At 42.3% G+C, this 25,340-nt stretch overlaps 1 protein-coding gene across 1 annotated transcript in view; it reads left to right on the top strand.

The window, feature by feature from the left end:
• The window catches only part of ZNF827 (zinc finger protein 827), a 146,358-nt gene that overhangs the window by 75,921 nt on the left and 45,097 nt on the right, over positions 1-25,340 (top strand). The window contains 1 exon segment of the mRNA XM_007127411.4: positions 4,193-4,296. Within this exon segment, the coding sequence (XP_007127473.3) occupies positions 4,193-4,296 (104 nt within the window).

Raw genomic sequence — 25,340 nt, 5'->3', positions numbered from 1 at the left:
GGACCGGGGCACGAACCCGTGTCCCCTGCATCGGCAGGCGGACTCTCAACCACTGCGCCACCAGGGAAGCCCTAAAGATGGTATTTTAAAACTCTTTTCCAATGATGAAACAGGCTAGGGAGGTTGTTGACAAAGATCGCTTCACCGTTAAGTGGCCAATCTGATTCCAGACTCAGTGCTAAACCACTGCACTCTCACTTCCCAGCGTGAATGGATCCGAATGTGGAGCATTGCAGCGGGGTGTCTGGTCTGAGACATGTTCTGTTAACGTAGTATCTTCTCTTTATAGATAAGACCTTACACCAGTCTTAGGCTGCCTTGACTTGTCAAAGTTTCTCCATTGACTCTTTGCCCCTAACATTGCCAGTCCTTTTGTGTTTTTCTAGTATCCAGCCTGATTCCCTTCTAATTCTCCACTTCTTCAGGAGAAATCTTTTCTTTTCTATACAGGATAAAGCTGGCCTCCAGGGTAGAAAATTATTTGCAGTGTTGTTTCCCTCAGCGATTGCCTCCGTTTCTTCTGAGCGGCTAGATGGTAATAGGGCTTCACTCCGCAAGTGCGTGAAAATCTGTTGAAGAGAACACGTGACGATGCAGAGCTAGCAAAACCTAGGGTGCTCTTCCCAGCACGTAGCGTGGCCGCCTCTGCCTGGTTCACCTGGAAACCTTCGGCTTGGTTGGAAATGTATCTGTGGTCTTTACCTGCCCTCTTTCTTAAACTATTTTTCAATCTGCCTGTGTCACTGCCGCTTTGCAGTGTTGGCCACCAGAGTCACCATGTCCCATATGGACTGCTGCTCTGGCCGCCTGCCTTGGGTTCGGCAACCCACCGGGCAGAGCTTCCTGAAACTGAAATCATACCGCGTCCCCGCCTTACTGAACACACCGCCGGGCTTTCCAGGACTGTTAGGACAAAGCCGGGATCCCTGCACTTGGTGTGTCCACCCTGCCCGGCACTCCAGCCTCATCCTGCTCCGCAGACTGGCTGTGTTCTCTCACTGTGCAGGGGACACTTCCCCCAGCCACTGGGAACCCTGACAGCCCCGCTCTCCAGTCAGGTCTCAGCTCAGCTGTGGCTTCTGCAGGAAAGCCGCTCCTGGCCAGGCCCGCACTGCGACCCCGCGCCCCTCTCTTCCACAGCATGAGTCTAGTCGTGGTAGCCACGCAGGTCTTTGAGCCCTCTTAACATTTGCAGCCGTAGCCAGTTTTGCTGATGTTATGTTCCCAGTGCCTGGCATGCCCAAGTACTCACTAAATGGTTACTGCAAAACCGAGGGAAGGAGGGCAGTGCACACCTTTCTCTGTGGCAAGAAGGGTGATATTCCTAGATACCTTAGGGGGCCTCTCTAGGGGATCTGGGTGTCCCCAAAGGAAGTCTCCACATTTCAGACCAAACAGTTCCATGAGCTTCTTGAACTCTCAGATTCTAGCGTCATTCCAGGGTAACCGAAGGCCCATTGCCTGACGTTTACCCTGTGCCCTTGGGCCAGCTGGTGGTGGTTCCCATGTGAACTGTCCACTCAAACATAAGGATGTCATTGTCACCTTGTATAGATGCTTCAGAGCTAAGGAGGTGGGATTCGAGAAATCTCACACTCTGGGTCTGACCAACAATCCTCCAAGGACTCTACCTCCTTACAAGTTCTTTGATTCTAAACAGTTTTCTTTGTGGAAGAGTTAGAAATTAACCGAATCTCTCCAGCGGTCAGCGGACCCTTCAATATCAGAGTGACCTTTTCTTCATGCATTTTATGCAAGGAAACTCTATTCTTTTTGTCAACTCGTGAGGAAAGGTTGATTAATTTATGCTCCCTTTTGAGCTAGACAGAGATACAGATAAAAACAGCTTGCGCTGATTGAGCACTTACTGTTTGCCAGACACTGTGAAAAACACATTCCATGAACCATCTTACTCAGTCCTCCTAGAGTGGGTATAGATGCTATTAACGTCCCATTTTATAGACAAGAAATGAAGGCTCAGAAAAGTTAAGCGATTTGTGCAAGGTCACACAGCCGTAAGTGGTGGAGCTGGAGTTTGGACCTAGAACTGCCCACTCTCAAGTGCACTCTCTTAGCCTCCATGCTGCCTTGCCTTATCCTTTCACAAGTTTTGTATCACTTGCAGGTTTTGAGTTGTTTGGCACAAAACAACATGTCTCCCCACTCCCCATCACTGACTAGCCTATAACCAGTTCACTTTTTAAGCCTATTTAAATTGTTTTACGTTTAAGATACAAATAAAAAGCAAGCCACACATTTTCAGAACTCTAATGGAAAACTGATGAATTCATAAAAGTGCTAACAAAAGATCAAGATGAAAAAAAATTAATTACATGGGACTGAGTGAACTGATGAGGATGATTATAATTTTTGTGACTTTCTTTTTGAATAATTAAAAAAAAAATTCCCACAAGGACTCAGAGGCAAAAAATATACAAATCAATTTTCACTGCAAAGTAAAGGAGCTGTTAGAGTGGAGGATTACTGGACTGAATGTCAATATTATGACATAGTATGAGTGTGTTTCGTGTTTGGTAATTGCAATCATTGTTGCTTTTGTTGTGGTCGTCCATTTACAATGCTTGGTGTCAGTTTATTTATCTCTTGTAAAAATAAAATACAGGGTGTGTGTGGAAAAAAAAAGAGGTAAAACAGTCTGAGGAAAGGGTAATGATTAAAATTTTATTATCAGAAACAATACGAAAAAAAAACCAGAAAGCATGCCACACAAAGTTGCATCAAATCTAGCCTGAGTCATGTGAAACTATACTGTTAAAACTGTGTGTTTTATTTTTAAAAGATGGATATGTCTTCCATTTTTATCTTAATCTTTCCTTTTTAATATTTAATCACAGCAACCCGTAGCCTTTTGGCATGTTTAGAAAAGCAGCACCAGTCACGGGAGTCTTAGGCTTGCGTGACCCCAGATCTGTTCCTTCCCCCATCTGCAGTTTTGCAGGAGCTGATCCGGCAGGCTGTACATCTCTGACTTCCGGGAAGGTTCAGCCAATCAGAGCCTTTGATGTGGTGGGGGTGGGGCTTAAGAAAGAGTGGGGGTACTTCCCTCCCTCCCGGCCCTCCCTGTCTGCCTCCTGCTGCGGCTGCACCTCTGTGGTCCCAGCTCCCTGCCGGGCAGGCTCACCTTGCCTCCAGCTTCCACCAGGTGACCTCAGTTCCCTGGGCTCCATTTACCTCTGCCTTTTGTCTCTCTAGCCTCAGCGTGCTGGTGGCTTCCTGCTAGCTCTGGGCTGCACTGCTGGCGCCTATGAACCTTCCACCACCTGTGCACCGAGTGAAATTTGCTCTGCTGTACAGTAATAGGGCTTCCCGTGCTCCATGTTGGACTCTGTTGTGTATTCCAGTATTCTCATACGTGATCGCAATATAGTTTACGTTAGAGGCATGGGAGATGGAGGCTATGACTGGGTTAAAATCCTCTGTTTAAAAGCAGCCAAAGTGTTTGTGTTCACTGTGGTATAAGGGGAAAACCCTGCCTGGGTGTCTGGTGTCTAGTTCTCGCTGAGTCACTAGGGGAGCTTAGAATCACTCAAGTCAAAGCCTCAGTTTCTTGAGAAATGGAAGTGCTCCCCGGGGTCCCTTCTGGCAGCCCCATTAGCTGGCTTTAACTCCTTCCAAACCAAGACAGTCGTAGGATGCAGACTCAGTTCCTGGGGACCAGCGAGTTGTCTCCATCGGCTCGGCGGACCCAGACTCCAGCCATCTGCCCTTCCGAGGGGTGCCATTGGTCCCTGAGGGGTCAGGTGACAAAACGTGGGCGAGCTGGGTCAAATCTGTCACCACTCTGGAAAGACCTCCAAAACAGGCTTTTCTGATCTGACTCATGTGCTTGGTCTTCATTCAGGCACAACTCACTCCCAGATCATACAGTGCAAAAGTAAAATTTACTGCTCAGCTGTCCTGACAGTGGGTTTAACAATGTATCAAAGATGTTGTTTCATCTGTTCACCTTAAGTGTACAACCAATAGGCAGAATGTGCAGATGGCACTTGTCTGATGTAATATAGTCTCTCTTTCTCCATTTTAAGCACAATCTTATAGTGTCTAAACAGCATTTTAAAAATACGTTATCCCACATGTTGTTTGTGTATACGTATATATTTGGGGCCAGATGCTGTGGGTATCTTAAATAACTTTGATTTACTAAACTTCCCTCCTCCTTCCCCACCCCCAGCCCTTTCTTTTCAGAAGATACATTTAGACAATCACCATTCACCTCCAATTCAAAAGACCTGCTGCCCAGTGAATCTGTGCTTCACGGAAGAATATCAGCTCCAGGTATGGAAACATTGTCGATTTTGCTTCTACTAATGGTTGCTTAAAAATTACTTTTCTGAAATGCGTGGATTCTCAGATACGTTGGTTCAGTTTATAGGCTGAAGTTACTCATCTGAAGCTAGGTTTTTGAAAAGAGAGAGAAAATTTAAATAGCCACAAAAGTTTGTTAAAAGTAAAAGCAGACAGTAAGAAAGCTCTTCTTCTTTGCTGCAGGAGCTTATTGTTCTTTACCGGCTGATGTTTCATTCGTAGAGTGAATTCCTTTGAAACAGCGAAGTATAACCTGGAAATAATTTGCTTTCCACGTTGTCAGTGTTTTAGGCAGGCAGCCAGGAAGATGGAGGAGGGCGGGGATAAGACCGCTAGTCTCGGACCGGGAAGATCACGACCCTGGGTTGGGGCGGGGGGGGGGCACCCCAAAGACCACTTCGGTTTCCATGGCAGCAACACAGCTTGTTACGACAGTCTTGCCACCCAGATTTCGCCTCTGCTCTGAGAGGATCCGCATAGATCCACCTACCGCTCCCTTTTGCCACCTCAGCACCAATGCACAATTTCCTATCCACGCTTCCTTTTTCATTGCTCCCTTCCCGAGCAAAAAGAAAGATGTGCTTGCTGTCCCCTTACCAGCAGCATGGCCATCCCTCAGGACGTAACATGTGCATTCTCAGCGTTGTCATGAAATGAGAACACCTGAGAACCCCTGCCCTGGAGTGCCTCTTCCCTTCCCACCCCTCCCCCACCCCAGTACCACCAGTCCAGCTGCCAGGAAACTTTCAGCTCCCAGTCACTAAGAGAATTTCAGAAGCTCTTGGTGGCCTCCACACCCATTCATGTGTCCAGGAGAGACCAAGGCCACATGTGTGCACGAGGGGCTCACAGCGGGGTTGTTGGCCAGGAATTCCTGCAAGAATGAAGTCCAGTGTCCCCCTCACAAGCAAGGAGCCCGTGTCACAGATCCAAATGGCTGCAGAACTGAGTGTTTTGCGGTTCAGAAAGAGCCAAGGAGCATCTTCTGAGATACTGGCTTGTGGATGTCACAGGTCGTTGGAAGTGGTCCGTGACAAACAGTGGGGAAAAGGCCACTCTTTGTCGTTCTTTAGTCTTGTGACGGCAGATCCATTTCTTCGCATCTGCAAAGAGTCCAGGTAGCTGCAGCCCTGTTAGCCTGGCAGGGCTTTTCTATTCAAACCCCATACAAAACATGCTTACACAAAAACACATTACATAATACCTGGTTGCAGAGGTGGAAAGAAATTCTTGTTAGTTGATGTCTTCATTCTCAAACAGGGGCTATCTGAACTACTGTTTACTTCCCACAGTGTCTTTTTGAATAACCATCTCCCTGTTCCCCAAATTATCACCCTGCTGTTAAGTTGATGGATGGTGACTTTCTAATGTCAAAATAACTGCCTAGTAATTGCCTGTCAGAATGCTGTGACCCATACAGCCAGCATCCCATGATGTATATACAAACCCTGCATTGCTGGATTAATGTGTGGCTTGGCTATATTTTAAGAAGGGTTTATTGGTCAAGTTACAGCTCGCCCTCAAAAAGTAATATGTTTAACTATGTGTGTTGTGTTGTCGGGTGGGGAACTTCCTATGATTCACTTGACAGACTTTTATTACAAATTAGATAAACTCACCCTTAAAAAGTTAACTCTTATTTTGGGGGGAGAAGTCAGCATAACTGGAATTTTTTTAATGTAAATCCACCATTCTTGAGGGATAATCAGACTCTGCCTTTCTTTAGGCAGAGGATAGGCAAAATGACTATATTTAAATTTTGCCAAAATAGACAACTAAAAAGGGCCTATTTAAAGCAAGCAAGGTAAAAATGCTTTAGAAATGGAGTTAAAATTAGAAAAATTAAAAGTGGTAAGGACAATCTGGTGATCACAAAGTTCTTGTAATCCAAAGATATATTTTGTAAGGAAAACCTTGATAATTTGGACGAATTGTGGAGAAGACCAATCTGAACTAACAAAAGATTGCAGAATGGAGACTTTTCAAGAAAACATGTCTGACATCTGGACAGTGATAAATGGCCATTGGGTACTACCTACTCAAGCTCCCCAAACCTTTACCCACAATTCTGAAATCCATAATTTTTTGAATAAGTTGTTTGTGGCAAAACCTAATGGGAGGCTATTTATAGCCTTTATGTATTATGCCAAGGATGAAATCCATACTTTTTTGTTGCAGAAATATCAATGTGCTTGATTACGAAGGCCCATCGGAGTGTTACATAAAATAATATCTTACGCACCGTCTTATCATCTGAAATCAGAAAAAGTATGAATCCCAAGATACATCAGGCCCCAGGGGCCTTAGATAGATATGGTGGACCTACGTCTGTTCCAGGACTCTGCTAAATGCAGTGCTGGGAACAAAGAAATTTTGAAGCCACAGTTAAAGATCTTAAGATTCTAGGGTATAAGAATCATAAATTCCTATAGAAGGTTTCAGAAGACCAAGTGAGCAGCAGATTTCTGAATCACTGACGATGGGGCAAGAACGAGTTGTCCGTCGCAGATGCTCTAGTACTCCGACAGCATTGTTAACGAGGGCCTGGATTCGGGAAAAGGAGGACGGGGTAGGACAGGCAGGGAATGGGCTAGCTGACTAGTTTGGTTAGCTTTGTTATCAGCAGGTTGAATTAGGGACCTATGGTGGCTGTGCAGAAATGGGGAAGCCAGGAAGGAGATAGCTGGCTTTGGTGACTAGGCAGAAAATCATCTGTAGTTAGTATATAAATAAAAGCCTCAGCATCCTTAGACATCTTCTCTTGGGTCATTTAAATGTCACCATTAAAATATTATTTCCATTCTTTATTTACTTAGCAAACTTCTTGCCACACATCATGTAAAGATAAATGTCAGCCTGGAGAATGATCTCTGAGTCCCAACTAGTGGAGACCGTAATTAATGAGGTTTAACGTGCCTACTTCCAATCCAAGAAAGCCCTTGCAAATGCTGAAAACCCACAGCATTAATTCAACAATATATATTGGTATATATTTATATACCTCTATCAGTGGGATGAAATTCTCTCCCATTCGCCTTTGGAGTGAGACCACGGGGCAGGGGAGTGTACCACGTGAGAGTATCGTTGGAGGCCTGGCCGCTCCAGGCTACAGCAATGCACGCAGCGGGTTGTGAGTGTGTTTCAGGCCTGTGGAGCACGAAGCGAGCGGTGTGGGAGAGAGCAAAATGGGGAGAGGTGGTAGCACCCGGGATCATGGAAAAATTGAGAATAGCACTGTTAACTAGGCATTTGCCTTCGGCAGATGGTCTCTAAGACACACAGCTGCCACCATCCCAGAGAAACAGAATAAACACAGAGCTTCGCAGTGTCCTGGACCCGGTTGTTGCCACTATTTCTAGACTGACTTTCCTGTGAACCAAAAAACGCTCACGAGCCAAGACCTAACATTTTTACTTGCTGTGAATGTCTTAGGCGGAGGTAACACCAGGAATCCTTAATAAAACAATGAGTTAAAAGCTGCTGTCATCGTCTGCTGGAGGGATGTGAGGACAAAATAACCTGAAGGCCGTGAATAGATGACTGAGTGCACCCTGGCTAGTGCCGTGGCTGGTGGTGATTGTACAAAAGAAATAAAAGAGATTTCCTATTATGGGGGAGATAAAATTACAGACTCTGTGTAATTTAATGTACTTTGTCTAATTTATAGTTGTCTCACTTTGTAAAAGATTTACACTAATAGAGGAAAGATTCTGAGGTCAGGTGTCTTTCAGGGCACAAAGGGCCGTTCTGTATAAGGAGTAGTCCCATTGCCATGTACCTGCAGCTATTTCTGTTTTCCCGTCGTCTTTCCGAAGCAAAGGCTATTAAGAGAAGGATTTACGTCTCGGTACTGCTTTTAAGCAATGTGGAGCTTCAATTCTGTTTTATTATGATTTTGAAGTCACAGTATGTTTGCTCTGTATTAAGCCAAAAAACAAAAACACAAGCAGAGCGGGTGTGAAGGAAAATGCAGGTCTCTGTGGAACTCTTTCACTGTGTTTGGAGTCACCGATGCTTCCGTTTGTTATCTCAGATGGAGCTTAAGAGTCAGACAATGTAAAACATTATCAGCAATTGTATTTGTAAATCCCTTCACCCATTATTTGCTAAATTCCCTTTAAAAAAAGAAACTCTTTTTGTTGTTATTGTTCACAACATCCAAACAAGAAGTAAAGAACGTGGGCAAAATTTAGTTCAAGACTTGATATGCCAATCAGGTTTGATGTGAAATAAAAAGGCACGTTTAGAATGGTCTGCCTTGTCCCCAGGCCAATTCTTGATCCATTTTCCTCTCTCTGTGTTCTTCCCATCACTCTAATACAAGTTGTACCATGTCATATACACTTTTCTGAAATCTAAATTAATGGTGCCTTGCACCAGAGTACCACCAGTGACTAACTCTTGGCCTGCCTTGCAGCTGCCCAGATAGGAATGACCTCTCTCAGGCAGTGGGTTTAAAAGATGTGCATGTCACCTTTGTTTATGTTAAGACTTCCCGACTCATATCTCGAGAGAGAGACATACCGAGATTTCCTGGATTACAGCAAAGTGTTTTCTTCAATCCTTTTTCAAACACAGCAGATTCTTTTAAAATTCAGACTAAGTCATGGATAAACAGTAGAACACTGGGTGTTGTTCGGTGTGTATCATTTTGTGGCTTAAGCTCCTTTTTGATTAAACAGATTCATCCTGTACAGAGGAGGAAGTTAATAGTTATCAAGGACCTGCTAAATTGTCAGGCCCTGGATCTGTGTCATCTCATTTAATTTTGAAAATAACCCATTGAGGCATAGGAATTATGCTCAATTTACAGGTGACTAAATGGAGGTTCAGACAGATTTAATACCCTTTTTCCAGTTTTACTGAGATATAATTGACATATAACATTGTATTCGTTTAGGATGTACAACCTAATGATTTGATATACATATTTTGCAGAATGATCACTGCAATAAGTCTAGTTAACATCCATCACCTCACACTGTTACAAATTTTTTTTCTTGTGAGAACCTTTAAGATCTGCTCTCTTAGCAACTTTCAAACCTGCAATGTGGTATCGTTAACTACAGTCACCGTGCTGTACATTTCATCCCCAGAATTTATTTCTCTTATAACTGGAAGTTTGTACCTTTTGCGGAGACATTACGGGTTTCATGGGTTCAGTGATATTGTGGGTTCAGTTCCAGGCCACCACAGTAAAGCGAATATTACCGTAAAGTGAGTCACCCACATTTTTTGGTTTCCCGGTACATATAAAAGTTATGTTTACACCATACTGTAGTCTGTTAAGTATGCAATAGCATTATGTCTAAAAACCAACATACATACCTTAGTTAAGAGATACTTTATTGCTAAAAAATGCTAACCATCATCTGACAATGCATAGTTGCCACAAACATTCGATTTGTTAAAAAAAAAAAAAGCAATATTTGCGAAGCACAATAAAGCAAGATATGCCTGTCATAACTTGTTCAGAATCATCCAGTTGGTGAGTGGCAGCCCGTGAATTCAAACCCAGAACTCCACAGTGCATTTTCTCTCTTTCTGCCCTGTCACACTGCCTCCTAAGTCAGATATGTGTCACCAGCAGTGAGCAAAGAAGCACATCTCTCCAGTGTTTGCCCATAGGTACTCCCAGCTGACATTTGAAGTATTACTGATGGATGGCCTTCTTTTAGTTAGGAGTAAAAGGTAGTCCTTTAAATAAGATATTTCAAAGCAGTGACAAGATGAGAATGTATTGTTTGTTAATATAATGCCAATTGTGTCCTCTTCCCTTTTAATTCTTTTCTTTCTTCCCTTAATGCCTCGATATCTAGTAATCATAGTCACTTGGAATGTTTCTTTCAGGCAAGAAACTTAAAGAAACAATGTTTCTTTTCAGTAACCTTTAATGGATTGTCTGAGATGTAGAAATAGTTTCATGAACCTGGTTAAAACCTCCTGGTTAAATAAGACACATAACACTGAAGTGAGTGGTGACCTGATCAGCAATGCAAAAGGAAAAGTTCTCCACTGGGAATCAGGAGAACCTGGGTCTAGCCCTAGCTAAGCTTCTAGTAGAAAGAGAATGAATAGAAGAGCTTCAAGCTTCTTCCACATCCCCTCTTTTTCAAAAACTGCCATCTGTAGTGGTAACTGTGACCTCAACTCAGGTTTCTTTATTTTCCTTGTGGAGCCAAAACTATATGCTGGTATGGAGAACATCAGTTTAGTCTACTAGAAATTCTACCACACCCACTAAGAGCTGGGGAAGGGACATAATCCTTGAAGGGGATGGTATTGGGGATGGTAGTGACTGAGAAGCGGGCACAAGAAGGGCATCTGGGAAGATGGACCGTTTCATTTCTTGATCTGGCTACTGATTACACGCATGGGTAATTTTGTGAAAATTCATCAAGCTGTGTTCGGGCTAATCGTCTTATTCACAAATAGGTGGGTCTCGATGCCACGTGGCCACCTCCAGGCCATCAATACGAGTGCATCTCCACTTCAGAGACTATGAAAGTGATAATGATGCCAGCTGTCTTTCAAGTAGACAATTTTTAGTTTACAGGAACATTTCCATTTGTAGCACAAAATTGCCCTGAATTTAGTGCCATACAGGTTGATATCTCTGATTCCCGTTCTGTTTCAAATTGGGAAAGTATTCTGCACTGCTTATAGCATTTCTCTGATGTACTTACAAAAGGTGAGCTATGTAGTCTGTCCAGCTGTTTACTAGAGGGAGAAGTTTTTGTTGTTACACAGATTCCTGACCCGGATAATGTTATTTGAGGCTAAAAATGATGTGCTCGCAACTAGCTCCACTTGCCCCTCACCAGACTAGTTTGGTCTCAGTCAGAGTGTAGGTGAATTCCAAAGGGGAGCTGTGGACTCCATTAAAAATTCTTTGAAGAGAAAGGTCTTCGTGTCCAAGTTAATCCTGCTCAAAAATGTGACTAATCAGGTCTCTGCAGACCAGCGGTGGTGGTGTTCACATACTGAAGGGGTTTAATTGTGGTAACCTTTCCAAAGGAGAAATTTATCTCCAGTTTAGATGCCTCACCTGAGCTATCTATGGAAAGCCACAAACACAGAGGACGAAACTGTGGTCACTGGGCTAAGTCCCTTTATCTAGGCCCAGATAGCACCGGGTTTGAGTTGCTTGGTATTGAAGATAATCATCAACACTTTCGTGTTTGTACTTTGCGGGAAATGGTGACATCCCAAAGCCCTTTTAAAAACCCAGTTTTTGGGGCTTCCCTGCTGGCGCAGTGGTTAAGAATCCGCCTGCCAATGCAGGGGACACGGGTTCGAGCCCTGGTCCGGGAAGATCCCACATGCCGTGGAGCAACTAATCCCGTGCGCCACAACTAGTGAGCCTGCGCTCTAGAGCCCGTGAGCCACAACTACTGAGCCTGCGAGCCACAACTACTGAGCCTGCGAGCCTAGAGCCCACGCACCGCAACAAAGAGTAGCCCCCGCTCGCCGCAACTAGAGAAAGCCAGCACACAGCAATGAAGACCCAATGCAGCCAAAAATAAATAAATAAATTAGTTTCTTTAAACGAGTTTTTTTGTTATGTAAATTAGTTCATTTGTGTCATATTTTATTTTATTTTTTTTTTTGTGGTATGCGGGCCTCCCTCTGCTGTGGCCTCTCCCGTTGCGGAGGACAGGCTCCGGACGCGCAGGCTCAGCAGCCATGGCTCACGGGCCCAGCCGCTCCGCGGCATGTGGGATCCTCCCGGACCGGGGCGCGAACCCGGTTCCCCTGCATCGGCAGGCGGACGCGCAACCGCTGTGCCACCAGGGAAGCCCCATTTGTGTCATATTTTAGATCCCATGTATAAGTAATATACGATATTCATCTTTCTCTGAATGAGTTACTTCATTTAGTATGATACTCTCTAGGTCCATCCATGTTGCTGCCAATGGCATTATTACATTCTTTTTTATGGCTAAGTAAACATACTTGTGGTTACGAAAGGGGAGGGGGGTGGAATTAGGAGTTTGGGATTAGCAGATACACACTACTGTATATTAAATAGATAAACAACAAGGACTTAACTTTATAGCACAGGGAACTATGTTCAATATCTTGTAATAAAATATACAGGAAAAGAAAAAATCCAGTTTGAGGACTTTGTTTCTCAGGTGTTTCTCAGGTTAGGTCCCTGAGGCTGTGACCACTTCGGCCCTGGCCTGATATCTTCCTGTAAGCAGAACATAAAATTTTCTGCACGCCATTTATAAGGCCTCTGCAGTGCCTGTGGTTGTATTTTTACTTTTGCAAAGACGATTGAGATGCCTGGAGAATGAATAGTGCTATAAAAGGTCAAATTCTTGAGTGTGTGTAATGGACGATGGAGAGTATTTGTTTGAAAATTGCCATGTGGTGACCCTGGCTTCAGTTTGGGACCGGCTAATTCAATCTACAAGGCCTTTTCTGTATATACAATACGTTCTTCCATTCCTTTGCTATCAAAAATACATATTCTCATTTCATGCAATTTCTTCTTTGTGTTTATTCCTTTGCAGGGCAGCAACTGCCCTCCAGTAACCAGTGTAGAAAAAAAGAAAAGCCATTCCGCTTACAAACCAGACCATCTATTTTTCATTCAAACGGACCCATTCTGTATTCCCATATGTAGGCCAAACGGGGACCTCTCTGCGGTGAGAGAGATACCCCTGCCCCACGCCACACCACAGCCCTTCCTCCATGTGGTTTTTGGAATGACTGTCAAGGGCTTCAGTTGGGGGCTGTTCTCCCTCATGCAGTGTGTTTCCTTTAGCAAAGTCCTTACCATTTCTCTTCTCCGTCTATCATCCAGAAAAGGAAGGTGTGAACTAGAAGCGCAAAAGTATGGGCAGTCTTTGCACCGGCTTCATGAGATCCCTGGTTCCTCACGTCCTCCTCTGGAGTTCTACTGAGACGTCCCGCACAGGGGTCTCGCAGGTTCTCTGAATTCAACAGGTCCCAAGCTAAACGTATTTCCCACCCCACCCCTGCTGTCTCCATCCCTCTCCTCCCCAAATAATTAAAACTGATTAAAACCCTCTGCTCTATCTTTTTTTCCTAGCTTGCTGAGTACCGTCATCACCTCCCATGGCACAAATCATAAGGTTCGATACCATTTGTTTGCGTTCCCCCAGAAGCAGATCCCAAGGCAAGGATTTACGCAAGGAGTTTTGTAGGAAGCGAGACCAGGAAAGCTTGGGAGAGGGACGGGAGAGCGGGCCAGGGAAAGGCAGGCAGTCAACAAAAGGTTCCTTCTCAAACAGGTTACCTATGTAGACAACTGGAGATTAATGTCACTGGGGGACTCTGGGAAGCCATGGAGGACACACACCTCAGAGTGTTCTACTGGAGGGACTGAGAGAGGTGAGATTCAAGCTGCTCCCGGGAGAGTCAATTCCCCAACACCCTGGTCTTACTACACAGGTGGTCAGAGCAGGCTCCTGTGGCCAGAGGAAGCCCTTGGCAGATGCAGGCCCATGCCGGCAGTGGGAAGGCAGGTGCTGAAGTGATAAAGGCAAGGTGATGGCAGGAGAGGAGGCAGGAATGACAGTATTTGCTGCATCATTTTCCATTACTGCCTCTTCTCCACCTTCCACTTCTAACCAGTTACCCCGCATGATTCTTCCTCCTACCTCTCTCCTAAATGCATGTTTTCCTTTCTTTCCCAACTGCCAATAAGCTTGTTCGAGTCTCCATCATGAGTCCTCTGGGTTACAACAGTGGCCTGTCTCAGGTCTTCCTGTCTCCAGTGTCACCCCTGATGGTCCCGTCTTCCCATCCTGCAGCCGTAATCTTTCTAGAAGGCATATCTCATCATCTCACTCTCAGCCCTACAGGCTTCCCATTGCTCTCAGGATAAAGTTTAACTGACACCTGCAGTGTCTCCCTATAGGTTTGTTTGTCTGTTTGCTTTTTTAATAGCCTCTGCATCCCCCTTCCACTCCAAAACTGGATTAGTTGCCGCTTCCTTTGATCTCCTTGGATATTTAGAATTTCCTGTTTTTTTAGGCATCAGCCTTCTCCCTTAGCTGTAAACTCCTTGGTGGGCATAAGCTGACTTGTTGACCATGGTATCTCCCAGAAGCCACCACCAAGTGTAATCGATCCTCAATCTTGGATGAAAGCATATTGTTGAAAAACTATGTTGTTTGTAGAGCTAGTGTTAAATGTTCTAAGAGATATCTGATGAGACTTTGACTATGACACAGATCCGATTTTGACTGTAGGTTAAAATGGACCTCTTTGTAAATGTAAGGTGTGCAATAAAGCTTTTTTCAAATATAGTTGGTCTCCCTAGCTAATGTGGGTAACTGCCATGACATAATTCTCTTTTTAGAATTAAACGGTTAGGCTTGACAGGAGCAAGATTGCAGGGCTATTGTGTTCCTTTCTGTCACCTTAGGTATAGATCTAACTGCCACAAAAGAAAGTCTAGAGCAGCGTTTCTGAGGGCAGAGAGTGGAAGATAGAGGTCCAAGAAGACTAGATGGTTTGATGTAAAAGGTTAACACTGGAATTAATGTGAAAACCCAATACTGATTTTCATGCATAATAATAAAACTTCCCAGGCATAAAATCCCTTATGTCATTAGTCTCATATTAAAAAGTTTGGAATTATTTCAGATAGAATTGTTTTCCCATCCATGAGCCAACCGCTTTATGAGATGAGCTTCTCTTTTAATGTAAATTATTTTATTGAGAGACAGTGTTATATTTTGATCCAAATAGGACAGAAGTTCACATAAGAGTCTTTCATTCATACTAAGGGGAAACTGTGTGAGACAGATTTGAATTCAGGCCTGAAGCTCTCTGGAATTTGGGCAGCCCATGAAAGGGAAATTTTTTTTTCTTGCAATTTATTAAAAAATGATACATGGCATTTTCCTCTTGCTTGGGAAATGTCCCCCAAATTTTCTGACACTTCCTCAATTGTTTCTTACACCTGAAGAGAGAAACAGTTTTCTACAGCTGTCAGGCTACACCCCTCCCTACTCTTACACCTTTCTCCTCACCTCTGCAAGAATCAACTGAGATGAGCCCCCTGGAGTTGGAGATTCCCACACATACACAGCCATTTCTGCCCTCAGCTACCTGTCTTCTCCAGGGCACTCTGTCTCATCCCCATCTTTTCCTTCTCTTTTTCTATTGTGAGCCATTGTGGGGTTTACATGAGGCAAGACCTACGTTAAATAGTCTACTAAAGATGTCAATAAGAAATGAATTCTCTAAGTTACAGAGAAATACAGTGCTCCCTGTTATTTTGTGAACTTTAACCTTCATGTCCCATTCTAGGACTTTAATCTACCAATAAACTTAAGCAAGTAACACTAAGGTGTATGGACAAGGCTGTGCTCTCCGCATAAATATATGAAAACAAATTAAATGCTCATAGGTAGGGAACTGGTGAAATGAACCATAGGACATTTGATGGAAAATTCCAGAGCCATTAAAAAAGGATAAAGGAGATCTTTTAGAATTTATATGAAAAGATGTCTAAGATATATTGTTAGATTTTAAAAAACAAAAAGCTGGCTACCGACAATATGTGTGACATGATCCCGTTTATATATTTTTTAAGGAGGTGGTACATTTTATGTACACACAAAATGCTTGCATGTGTGGAGATAATTTCCCCACAGATAAGTTCTGAACAGTGATTAGCACGAGGAATGAAAAGGACTGGGGTGGGAGAAGAGGGAGAGTAAGTGAGAGGCATTCTTTCATTTCTCAGTTTATATCCTTTGTTCTATTTTTTTTACCATTAATTTACACTTTTATAATTTTTTAAAGTTAGCCAAAGTAAAGTGAGATACCTATGTGTTCAAATCAATTTTTTTTTTTTTTTTTTTTTTTTTTTAGAATCCATCATTTACACATATGATGACTTGGAGCCCTAATGAATAATCTCTAAACTAAGTGAACTACTAATAATATGGATAAAGCAATGATTCTTAGCCATCTTCCCTTGGTGAACTCCCCCAGCTAGATGCCAGAGTTAAATGAGTGTTTCATACAGTTCATGAGAATATAAATCAGGGTACAGATCTGCATGAATGGTGTGACCCCGTGGTTTGTAAAAATGTGCGCATACAGGGGAAAAATCAGGAAGGATAGAAATGTTAACTGTTATCTCAGGGTAATTAGGATTTCAAGTGACTTTTACTTATATTTTATGGACTTCCATTTTTACCATAAACATGCATTATTTTTAATAATCAGACACATCATTTGAACAAAGGTGAAGCTATCTTGTTTGTTCTGGTACTGAATGCTTGACACCACTTGGAAGTTTTTATCATGAGGTTAATGCCTGGAGCTTTGGACAAGGAGATCAACTTCAACAGAACCATGTTCAGATGTGACCCCAGAAAAAATGGTAGACCTACAAAAGTGAACGGAGATATTTTCAGGTGCAAGAGATGAAAATGTTGGAAAAAGTCTTGTAAGGGATGTTTGAACGTAGAACCTATCTTAAGGTATCAAAGCACTTGACGAAGGGATACCAACCGTTCGCATGTCTTGCGCTGATTGGCAACTACTGCCTTCAGGATTTCCTCATCCTCTGTTACGTTCACCCTTGGGTACCTTCTTCCCATGCAGGGCTTTCCAGTCAAAATGACTCATCCATATGCAAATTCTAGGTCCCTGCCTTCAGTATCCAGGAATGAGTCACTCAGATCAGTTGCTTCTCTTTTAACTTGAGTGGAATTAGACTCTGGGATGTTCAGTTGAAAGATTCATGAATTGGTAGGTCCCAGGAAAGGCAGTGGTGAGGTTATCAGGGAAATCACCTCTATTATAGGAACGGGAAACAGTATAGTTAGGGAGTCGGATAACCCAGAGGTAGAATGATATACAAATAAATAAAGAAATAAAAAAGATTAGGTCCAAACTCTGGCTGTCAATCTTTGCTAGAGTATGGAGGCAGGAATTCATGGGTTATGTGGATTTTTGGTAACTATTTTGTCTTAAAGGCAAGATGACTCATACAAATTACTTTTTTTGCTCACTAATTTTGTATGTACTGTGTAGGTACTTGCCAAAAGGAAAGCAGGGGAAAATTTTACTCAGGAAAAAAAAAACTGTGTACTCTTGCAAATGCTTTTAACATGTAGGCATGCTTTCGGTATGTGAAAGTTATTTTTGACACTATTTTTGGCCAAATTGTTTTTCATTTTTATGAAAAATGTTAATTTTTAAAGCACTCCGGTCTATCTCCCAACTGTTACTTTTATCACTCGAAAATGTGGTATTTTAAAAATATCATCACTGGTGTCATACTAAGACTTGCCTTGGATTACAAGCCTTTCATAGTAATTAATGTCTTTTTTTAAAGGCATTTGGACATGAAAAAGGAATAAAATGAAAGTTCACCAAAATGTTCACAGCAGTTGTCTTTGGGTAATGATGGGAACTGTCATTGTGGTTTGGGGTTTTTTTTTCCCCCACTTGTCTGTGTTCTTCTAGTTTTCTATAATGAGCATGAAACACTTATAAAGAAAAAAATCAAATTTATTAGAGGGAGTAAGTTTGTTAAGGGAGAAGGATAAGAGTCATGACGCTTTGAGTTGCACTATAGTCATTCTCATGGTCATACACAAGACGGGCCCTTGTCCAAGGCTCCCAAACATCTTGTGTTACAATGAATAAATATTGGTAGAGCTGTTTCAAAAATTTTAAGTTACGTATCCTGTAAGTTATTAAGAAAGAGCTGTGAAATCCTCATATGAGAGACAAATGTGACCGTAGTCTTTTTTTTTTTTTGGTATGCGGGCCTCCCTCTGCTGCGGCCTCTCCCGTTGCGGAGCACAGGCTCCGGACATGCAGGCCCAGCGGCCATGGCTCACGGGCCCAGCCGCTCCGCGGCATGTGGGATCCTCCCAGACCGGGGCGCGAACGCGGTTCCCCTGCATCGGCAGGCGGACGCGCAACCACTGCGCCACCAGGCAAGCCCTGACCGTAGTCTTTTAAGTACGTATTTCAGTTTGGCTACTTACTAAGTTCACTTGAGGAATGATTGAAGTTTGAGGATGGTTCCTTATTTTCAACCTTACAAGGGAGATTAATGAATTAAATTTATCTTAGGGCACCAGCTGTTGGAGAAGAAGTGCACACCGTCTTATTTAACTGGGTCGTTGAAAACGGTGTTTAATGGAACAGCCCTTTGTACTGTTGCATTGCACTATTGGTTTCATAAATATCATTCACTTAGGTATAATTAACAAAATAATAGCTGCTGATGGAGAATGTTTTCAGTAGTTTTATCAAGAAGTAAAATGAGCCTTCACATTTTTGTTGCATCTATTTTAGTTTCCTAACAGAAGAGGTCAATTAGAAAAACGATCTTCGTGGCTACAGATTCACTGCCCCTTAGATAATTTTCATTCTTCTCCATTAGCGTCAGAGGACATTGAGATGCTATGAAATGGGGATTAAATATAAAAGGATCGGAGTAGCATTAAGCATTTGATGAGCAGTCTGAGAAGCTATTATGACGTGTATGTACCCCTGGGGTAAAAAGAAAGTTTATGTATTCATTCAACAAACACTTATGAAGCAGCTATGATACACTGAGTACCTTTTAGGTCTGGGGAACAACAGTGAACAGAACAAAGTCCTTGTCCTTATGGGGCTTACGTGTTAGAGATAGAGACAGATGATATACAAATAATTATACAGTGTGTATATAATATATACACACATATAATAACATTGTAGAAGTATATAATACATATTTTTATGGAATATATAATTTTATTTCTATATTATTTAATAACATGAAAGAACTAAGCTATGTAAGGGGGGCTGGAAAGAGACCATCGAAGGTAGGATGGTCAGAGAAAGTTCTCCCTGAGAAGGTGCAGTTCTGGGTAAAGGGAGCAGTTACTGCAAGGCCCAGAGGGGAGGATGGGCTTGGCTTGGGGAAGTGACAGCAGGAGGAGTAGCTGGCTGGAGGGGAGGAAGGGAGAAGAGCTTACAGAGGCTCGAAGAGACTAGCAAGGGCTTGGGCTTTCCTGCAAGTATCCTAGGAACCACTGGAATGTTTGGAGCAGAGAAATGACAGAATCTCACTTCCATTTTAAAAAGTTAATCTGACTTCTTGTTTAATCTTTAAAGCCTTAATAAGGTCCCCTGAAAGGCTTAATGGAAACAGAGAGGCCCTGAATAAAGATAAGAGAGGCAGAGAAAGTTAATTTAATTTGCTGGGTGTGCTTTTTATAGTGGATGGAATCTGTGCAATCCCTGTAATAATTAATTATTGGTGGTGAGTATTGCCCAATGTTTATTTCATTTCATTTTTCTTACTATTAAGTTATGAAAGAGGGATTGTATAGCACAGGGAACTATACTCAGTATTTTGCAATAACCTATAAAGGAAAAGAATCTGAAAAAGAATATATATTTGTGTGTGTGTGTGTGTGTGTGTGTGTGTGTGTGTGTATAACTGAATCACTGTGCTGTTCACCTGAAACTAACATGATATGGTAAATCAACTCTACCGCAATAAAAAGTAAAATAAAAATTTGTTAAAACTAAAAAAAAATTTTAATTAAAAAGTCAAAAAAAATATATATATATATATTTTATAAATGTATTTATTTATTTTTGGCTGTGTTGGGTCTTCGTTTCTGTGCGAGGGCTTTCTCTAGTTGCAGCGAGGGGGGCCACTCTTCATCGCGGTGCGCGGGCCTCTCACTGTCGCGGCCTCTCCCGTTGCAGAGCACAGGCTCCAGACGCGCAGGCTCAGTAGCTGTGGCTCAAGGGCCTAGTTGCTCCACGGCATGTGGGATCTTCCCGGACCAGGGCTCGAACCTGTGTCCCCTGCATTAGCAGGCAGATTCTCAACCACTGCGCCACCAGAGAAGCCCCAGATATTTTTATTTTATTATGTTTAGTTGAATGTTTTGGTTTTTTTCTTAATCAGTTAAAATGACTATCTAGATAGTTAACTGAATATTTATGGAAAAAAGTCTACAAAACTCAATAATAAAACAACGCTTGGAAACTCACAGAATTTGAAATCAGAATTATTTTTTTAAAATGACAAGACAAATCCATTATTTAGAATTCATTGTAGAAAAGAGAATGCCTTCATAAGAAAGGGAATTTAGCTACACCAAGAATTGCTCCAGCCTTATTTATAAAGAGCCATGTCAGGGAACTGTGAATTCACCAATAAAAACTGCAAATTACTGGAACAGATGCTCAAAGAGCATGCCTAGAGGCTATTGTCTATGTGTGTCTTGCCAGTTCTGCCATTGGAGAGGTGATTTACAGTCGTAAAACCACTAATGATGGCTCTTTACAAATGTTATACCAAATTATATTGTGTAAGACAATAACATCCGTTATTTACAACAGAAATCCTAAATGTTTGTTACCTACGTGCATTACTGACAAGCAGAGAGTTCATATTTGCTAGTACATAACATGACTGTTGCAGTGTGTGCGGAGCCGGCAGGGTGCCTTTCCCCATTCAAGGAAATAGCACTTAACAAGGACATTTCTCAGAAACACGACCAAGTACTAAACCATCAAAAGCTCGGGTTCGAGATGACCTTCCCGCTAAATATGTGCCTCTTCTCACCTCTCTCCAGCAATCCTCAGATGTTGAAATCCCTTTTTAACAATATTTTGTTTGTCATCTGTAATATCTGAGGAAATGGAGATTCTTCCTAGACTTTTTGAGACTTGCATCATATAAATACATGGTTTGGCTAAATTTTTGTTTTAAGTGCTTTCCAACCACCAGAATAGAGTAGATGATTTCTCTAGACTAGACCTGTTACCATACAATTTTTCAGCCAAGTCGTTCAGAGGCAGTTTGCTGAGATAGGGAATGAGGTAATAAGATTCAGTGATAAAAAAGCAGTCCACTTCTTGCTGGCAAGCTGTGAGGTTGACTACTTAATATTGAGCTGGAGAGTGAGTCTGAATTACAGTTTCCTCCAGGGTGATGCAGGCTTCAAAATTCACTGGGGGAAGGGTTGAGGGTGGAGACAAGAGAAACCTTTTCAAGCGGTCCGTTTACATCTGTTTACGCTCATGAGTGTGTGTGTGTTCATTTTCTTTTGGCGTGTGGGAAGAAACTGGTCAAAATCTCTAAAAGGGCTTTGCCATTTTACTTTTTTTAAACATTATTTTTTTATTGAAGTAGAGTTGCTGTACCATATTATATAAGTTACAGGTGTACAATACAGTGATCCACAATCTTTAAAGGTTATACTCCATTTATAGTTATCATAAAATATTGGCTATATTCCCCATGTTGTACAGTACATCCTTACAGCTTATTTTATACTTAGTAGTTTGTACCTCTTAATTGCCACTCCTATGTTGCCCCTCCACACACACACTGGCTACCACTAGTTTGTTCTCTATGTCTGTGAGTCTGCTTCTTTTTTGTTATATTCACTGTTGTATTCTTTAGATTCTACATATAAGTGATATCATACCGTATTTGTCTTTCTCCATCTGACTTAAGGGCTTTGCTATTTTAAATAGAAATGTCCACTTAAGAGATTTCATCGTTAGAAAGTTCTTAATTGACTCATTGTTCCCTAGCAATGGTGGCCCCTTTTCAGGGTAGCACACCATATGTTAGAACAAGTAATAACAAAGGGAAATGAATTTGAGAAAAACTGCATCCATTTTGAGAAACTGGATTTTTGTGTGTGTGCGTCAATAACCCAACCAGGATGTTCCTGTGTGCTTAGCGCACTGAATACATTTAAGTCATTTTCATTTTACTGGAGAGCTGGGATAAACCTGCAGTTAGACCTTTGGGAAATCATTACTGGCTCAAGCTAAATGATATTGCTGTCTCTATTACAGTCTTGGAGTCTTGGGGAGTCATATACACTGATTCATAAGGATACCTTTGATCAACTGGAAACACTTCTCTCTACTCGGAAGGAGGACAGAGAAGTCTCATAGGTCAGATTGTGCGGTTGACATTCTCAAGATGATGCTATCAACTCCTCTCAGATTAGATCCATGATGCTTTCTAAATCCTTTTGCAAACAGCTGAATTCCAACACGACTACCTTTATTTGTGCAATTGAAGAACGAGAGTGATCCCAATACACCGCTAGCAAAGAAGTGATTATCTTACCCTCTTGAAGGTGGTAACCAGCTTGGACTCTTTTTTGTTTTGTTTTCCAATTGCTCAAGTTGATGGGATTAAAGAGATTTTTAAGGAAAGAATTTTAAATATGCACAAGGAAAAAGATATATGCAGCTATGTTATGTGTTGGTTTTAATAGACTTGGACTCTTAAAATGCTTGATCATAACAAAATAGGTGGAAACAGGTACTGAGTTGGTGTCCTTCAAACTTTTGGACAAAAACCCAGAGTAATTTCATGTGTTTATAAACGTGTATGTATATGTGTGTGTTAAATGACAGTGTAAAATATATAGAGATAGGTTGGTTGATCAATTAAGATAGGTAAATGACACAATCTTCACCATGTACCATGTCTGGTATTTTCTGGTCTATCCTATTTTTATTTCACCTTTTTTTTTTTAAAAAGTGCTGGTTGAGCCCAGTTCATTTCATGATCTGTTGGTGGGTCACACCCAGCAATTTTATCATCACTGGGCTAACCCATAAGGATAAACGGGAGTGTTCTCCTCCTTTCAGTTCCCTTCTGGCAAACTCAAGAAGGACCAACTAGGTGCAACTCCTTTGGTCTTTTTTTTTTTTTTTTTTTTTTTGCTGCCTTGGGTCTTAGTTGAGGCACGTGGACTCTTTGTTGCTGTGCGCAGGCTTCTCTAGTTGTGGCACACGGGCTTAGCTGCCCCTCGGCAAGTGGGATCTTAGTTCCCCGACCAGGGATCGATCCGGCATCCTCTGCATTGCAAGACTGACTCTTAACCACTGGACCACCAGGGGAGTCCCAACTCCTTCGGTCTTGACTCAGCAGGCTGGTTTGTGCCAAACAGTTTGCGGATCCAAACTCCCATCCTACTGAGATGATTGGATCACTCCTGAACCAGGCCTTTGAAGCTGTGCCCCACTGTACTAAAAACAAACAAAACAAAAGAGGAACCAAACCTTTCCCAGAGTGGTCTGGTACTATTGGTCTTTGTATCTCAGTAGGAACGGGAAAGTAGTGATGTTTTGCATGTGAGTGAATCTCTTTGAAGAACAAATGTCTCTAGATTGCTTTTCAAAATTTTAAAATAATGACACAGTGAACTTAAGTGGGAGGAAAAGGATAGAAGAAAAAATTTTAATTCTGCCTTTAGCCATTCATTGAATCGAGTCCTTAGTATCTGAAACCAGTCTTTGGTTTTGCACCTTCTGGCATATAAGTAGCTATGACAGTGTCCATCCTTGACTCTTTTTCAGTGTGTTAGACAGGGGCTGAATGACACCCTCTCCGCAGTATGTTGCCTTTAATTCCCATTTTTAAAAATAATTTCTTATGAATAGCAGATCACCCCTCCTGCCTTCCCCCCCCTCCTCCGCCTCCCCCATGAATGGTAAAAGGCTCAGATTGAAATAATGGAGTTTTTCGGTTGCTGGAAATGATGGATTACAGTAATCAGCTAAGCGTTTTAAAGCATGCGTATTGAAAGGGAGAAAAAGATATGTCTTGGATTCCACCCACTCCAGGAATCAGCAAAGAGAGAATTCTCTCAATTCAAACAATGAAATTTCGTCCCACCCTTGGGGTATTATTTCTGCCCTGTTGATGATAATGGAGCATCAAGCTGATTGGCTTCCCACGCCCTGACAATCATTAGTTATGCCGAAGGTGCTGGGGACCTTCCTAATGAGCGCAGTGATCTGACAGAAACGTAAGGTGACAGCCTTTTCCTCACCTCACCCCCGAAGCCCCATCTCAGGACAGGTGACGGGCCTGACGTATCTTTCTACAGTACACTTCTTCCTCGCTCTCTCTAATAGGAAAGAGACTTTGAAGATATTATTTGCTCGGAATGAGCTGATTCCGTGGAACATAGAAAAGTTTCTATTTGTCACCTACTGTATAGCACAGGGAACTATACTCAATATTTTGTACTAACCTATAAGGGGAAAAAAATCTGAAAAAGAATGGATACATATATGTATAACTGAATCACTTTGCTGTACACCTGAAACGAACACAACATTGTAAATCAACTCTACTTCAATGAAAATAAAATAAAAAGTAGATCCATGGGTATGTGAAGTATTGCGAAGGCTATCAAGGTAGAAGAACTTGACTGGCAGGGCTAAAAAAGCTTACATATTTGAAGATACCTGCAAATAATTCTCACTTATTACACATATACAGTGTCCAAATGTCTGAAAAATATGGTGCCAGCAACATAGAAAGGCTAAAGGAATTGGAAGTTTAATGGAGCAATGTTCTCCATTCTGAAAGGGTCAAATTTTCTTCTGTCATTAGAGTTTCTACAAAAGAATCCCATTGAGACATGGAGGATTTTTTTTTTTTGCTTCACATAGGCAATTATTTCCATCTTAACCTTGGATAGAGGAAGTTGGACTAATAGTTAAATGTGATTGGAATTATGCCTATGACTTTTTTTACTGCCTGGTGAATTTTCTTATCGAAAGCTCAGTGAACTTCTTTTTTTAATCTTTTTTTGCGGTACACGGGCCTCTCACTGCTGTGGCCTCTCCCGTTGCGGAGCACAGGCTCCGGACACGCAGGCTCAGCGGCCATGGCTCACGGGCCCCCCCCGCTCCGCGGCATGCGGGATCCTCCCGGACCGGGGCACGAACCCGTGTCCCCTGCATCGGCAGGCGGACTCTCAACCACTGCGCCACCAGGGAAGCCCCTCAGTGAACTTCTTAATTAAAAAATTAAGAATCAGCTCGTGCTCCTCGGCCCTGGTAATCACCAGGGCACCACTATCATTGAAGGTATATTGAGGACCTACCTGTCTGTGTCCCAGCTAGAATTTAAAGTCATAGCCTGCTTTCTCAAAATCTGCAGCCTAGGCTGGAGGAGATGTACGGTTCTCCGCTGGGGTTGATTTGTCCCCCCAGGAGAC

This window comes from Physeter macrocephalus, chromosome 7, assembly GCF_002837175.3.
Source record: "Physeter macrocephalus isolate SW-GA chromosome 7, ASM283717v5, whole genome shotgun sequence".
NCBI lineage: Eukaryota > Metazoa > Chordata > Mammalia > Artiodactyla > Physeteridae > Physeter > Physeter macrocephalus.
Note: the sequence above shows the minus strand (reverse complement) of the source record. Positions and strands in the feature narration are given on the sequence as shown.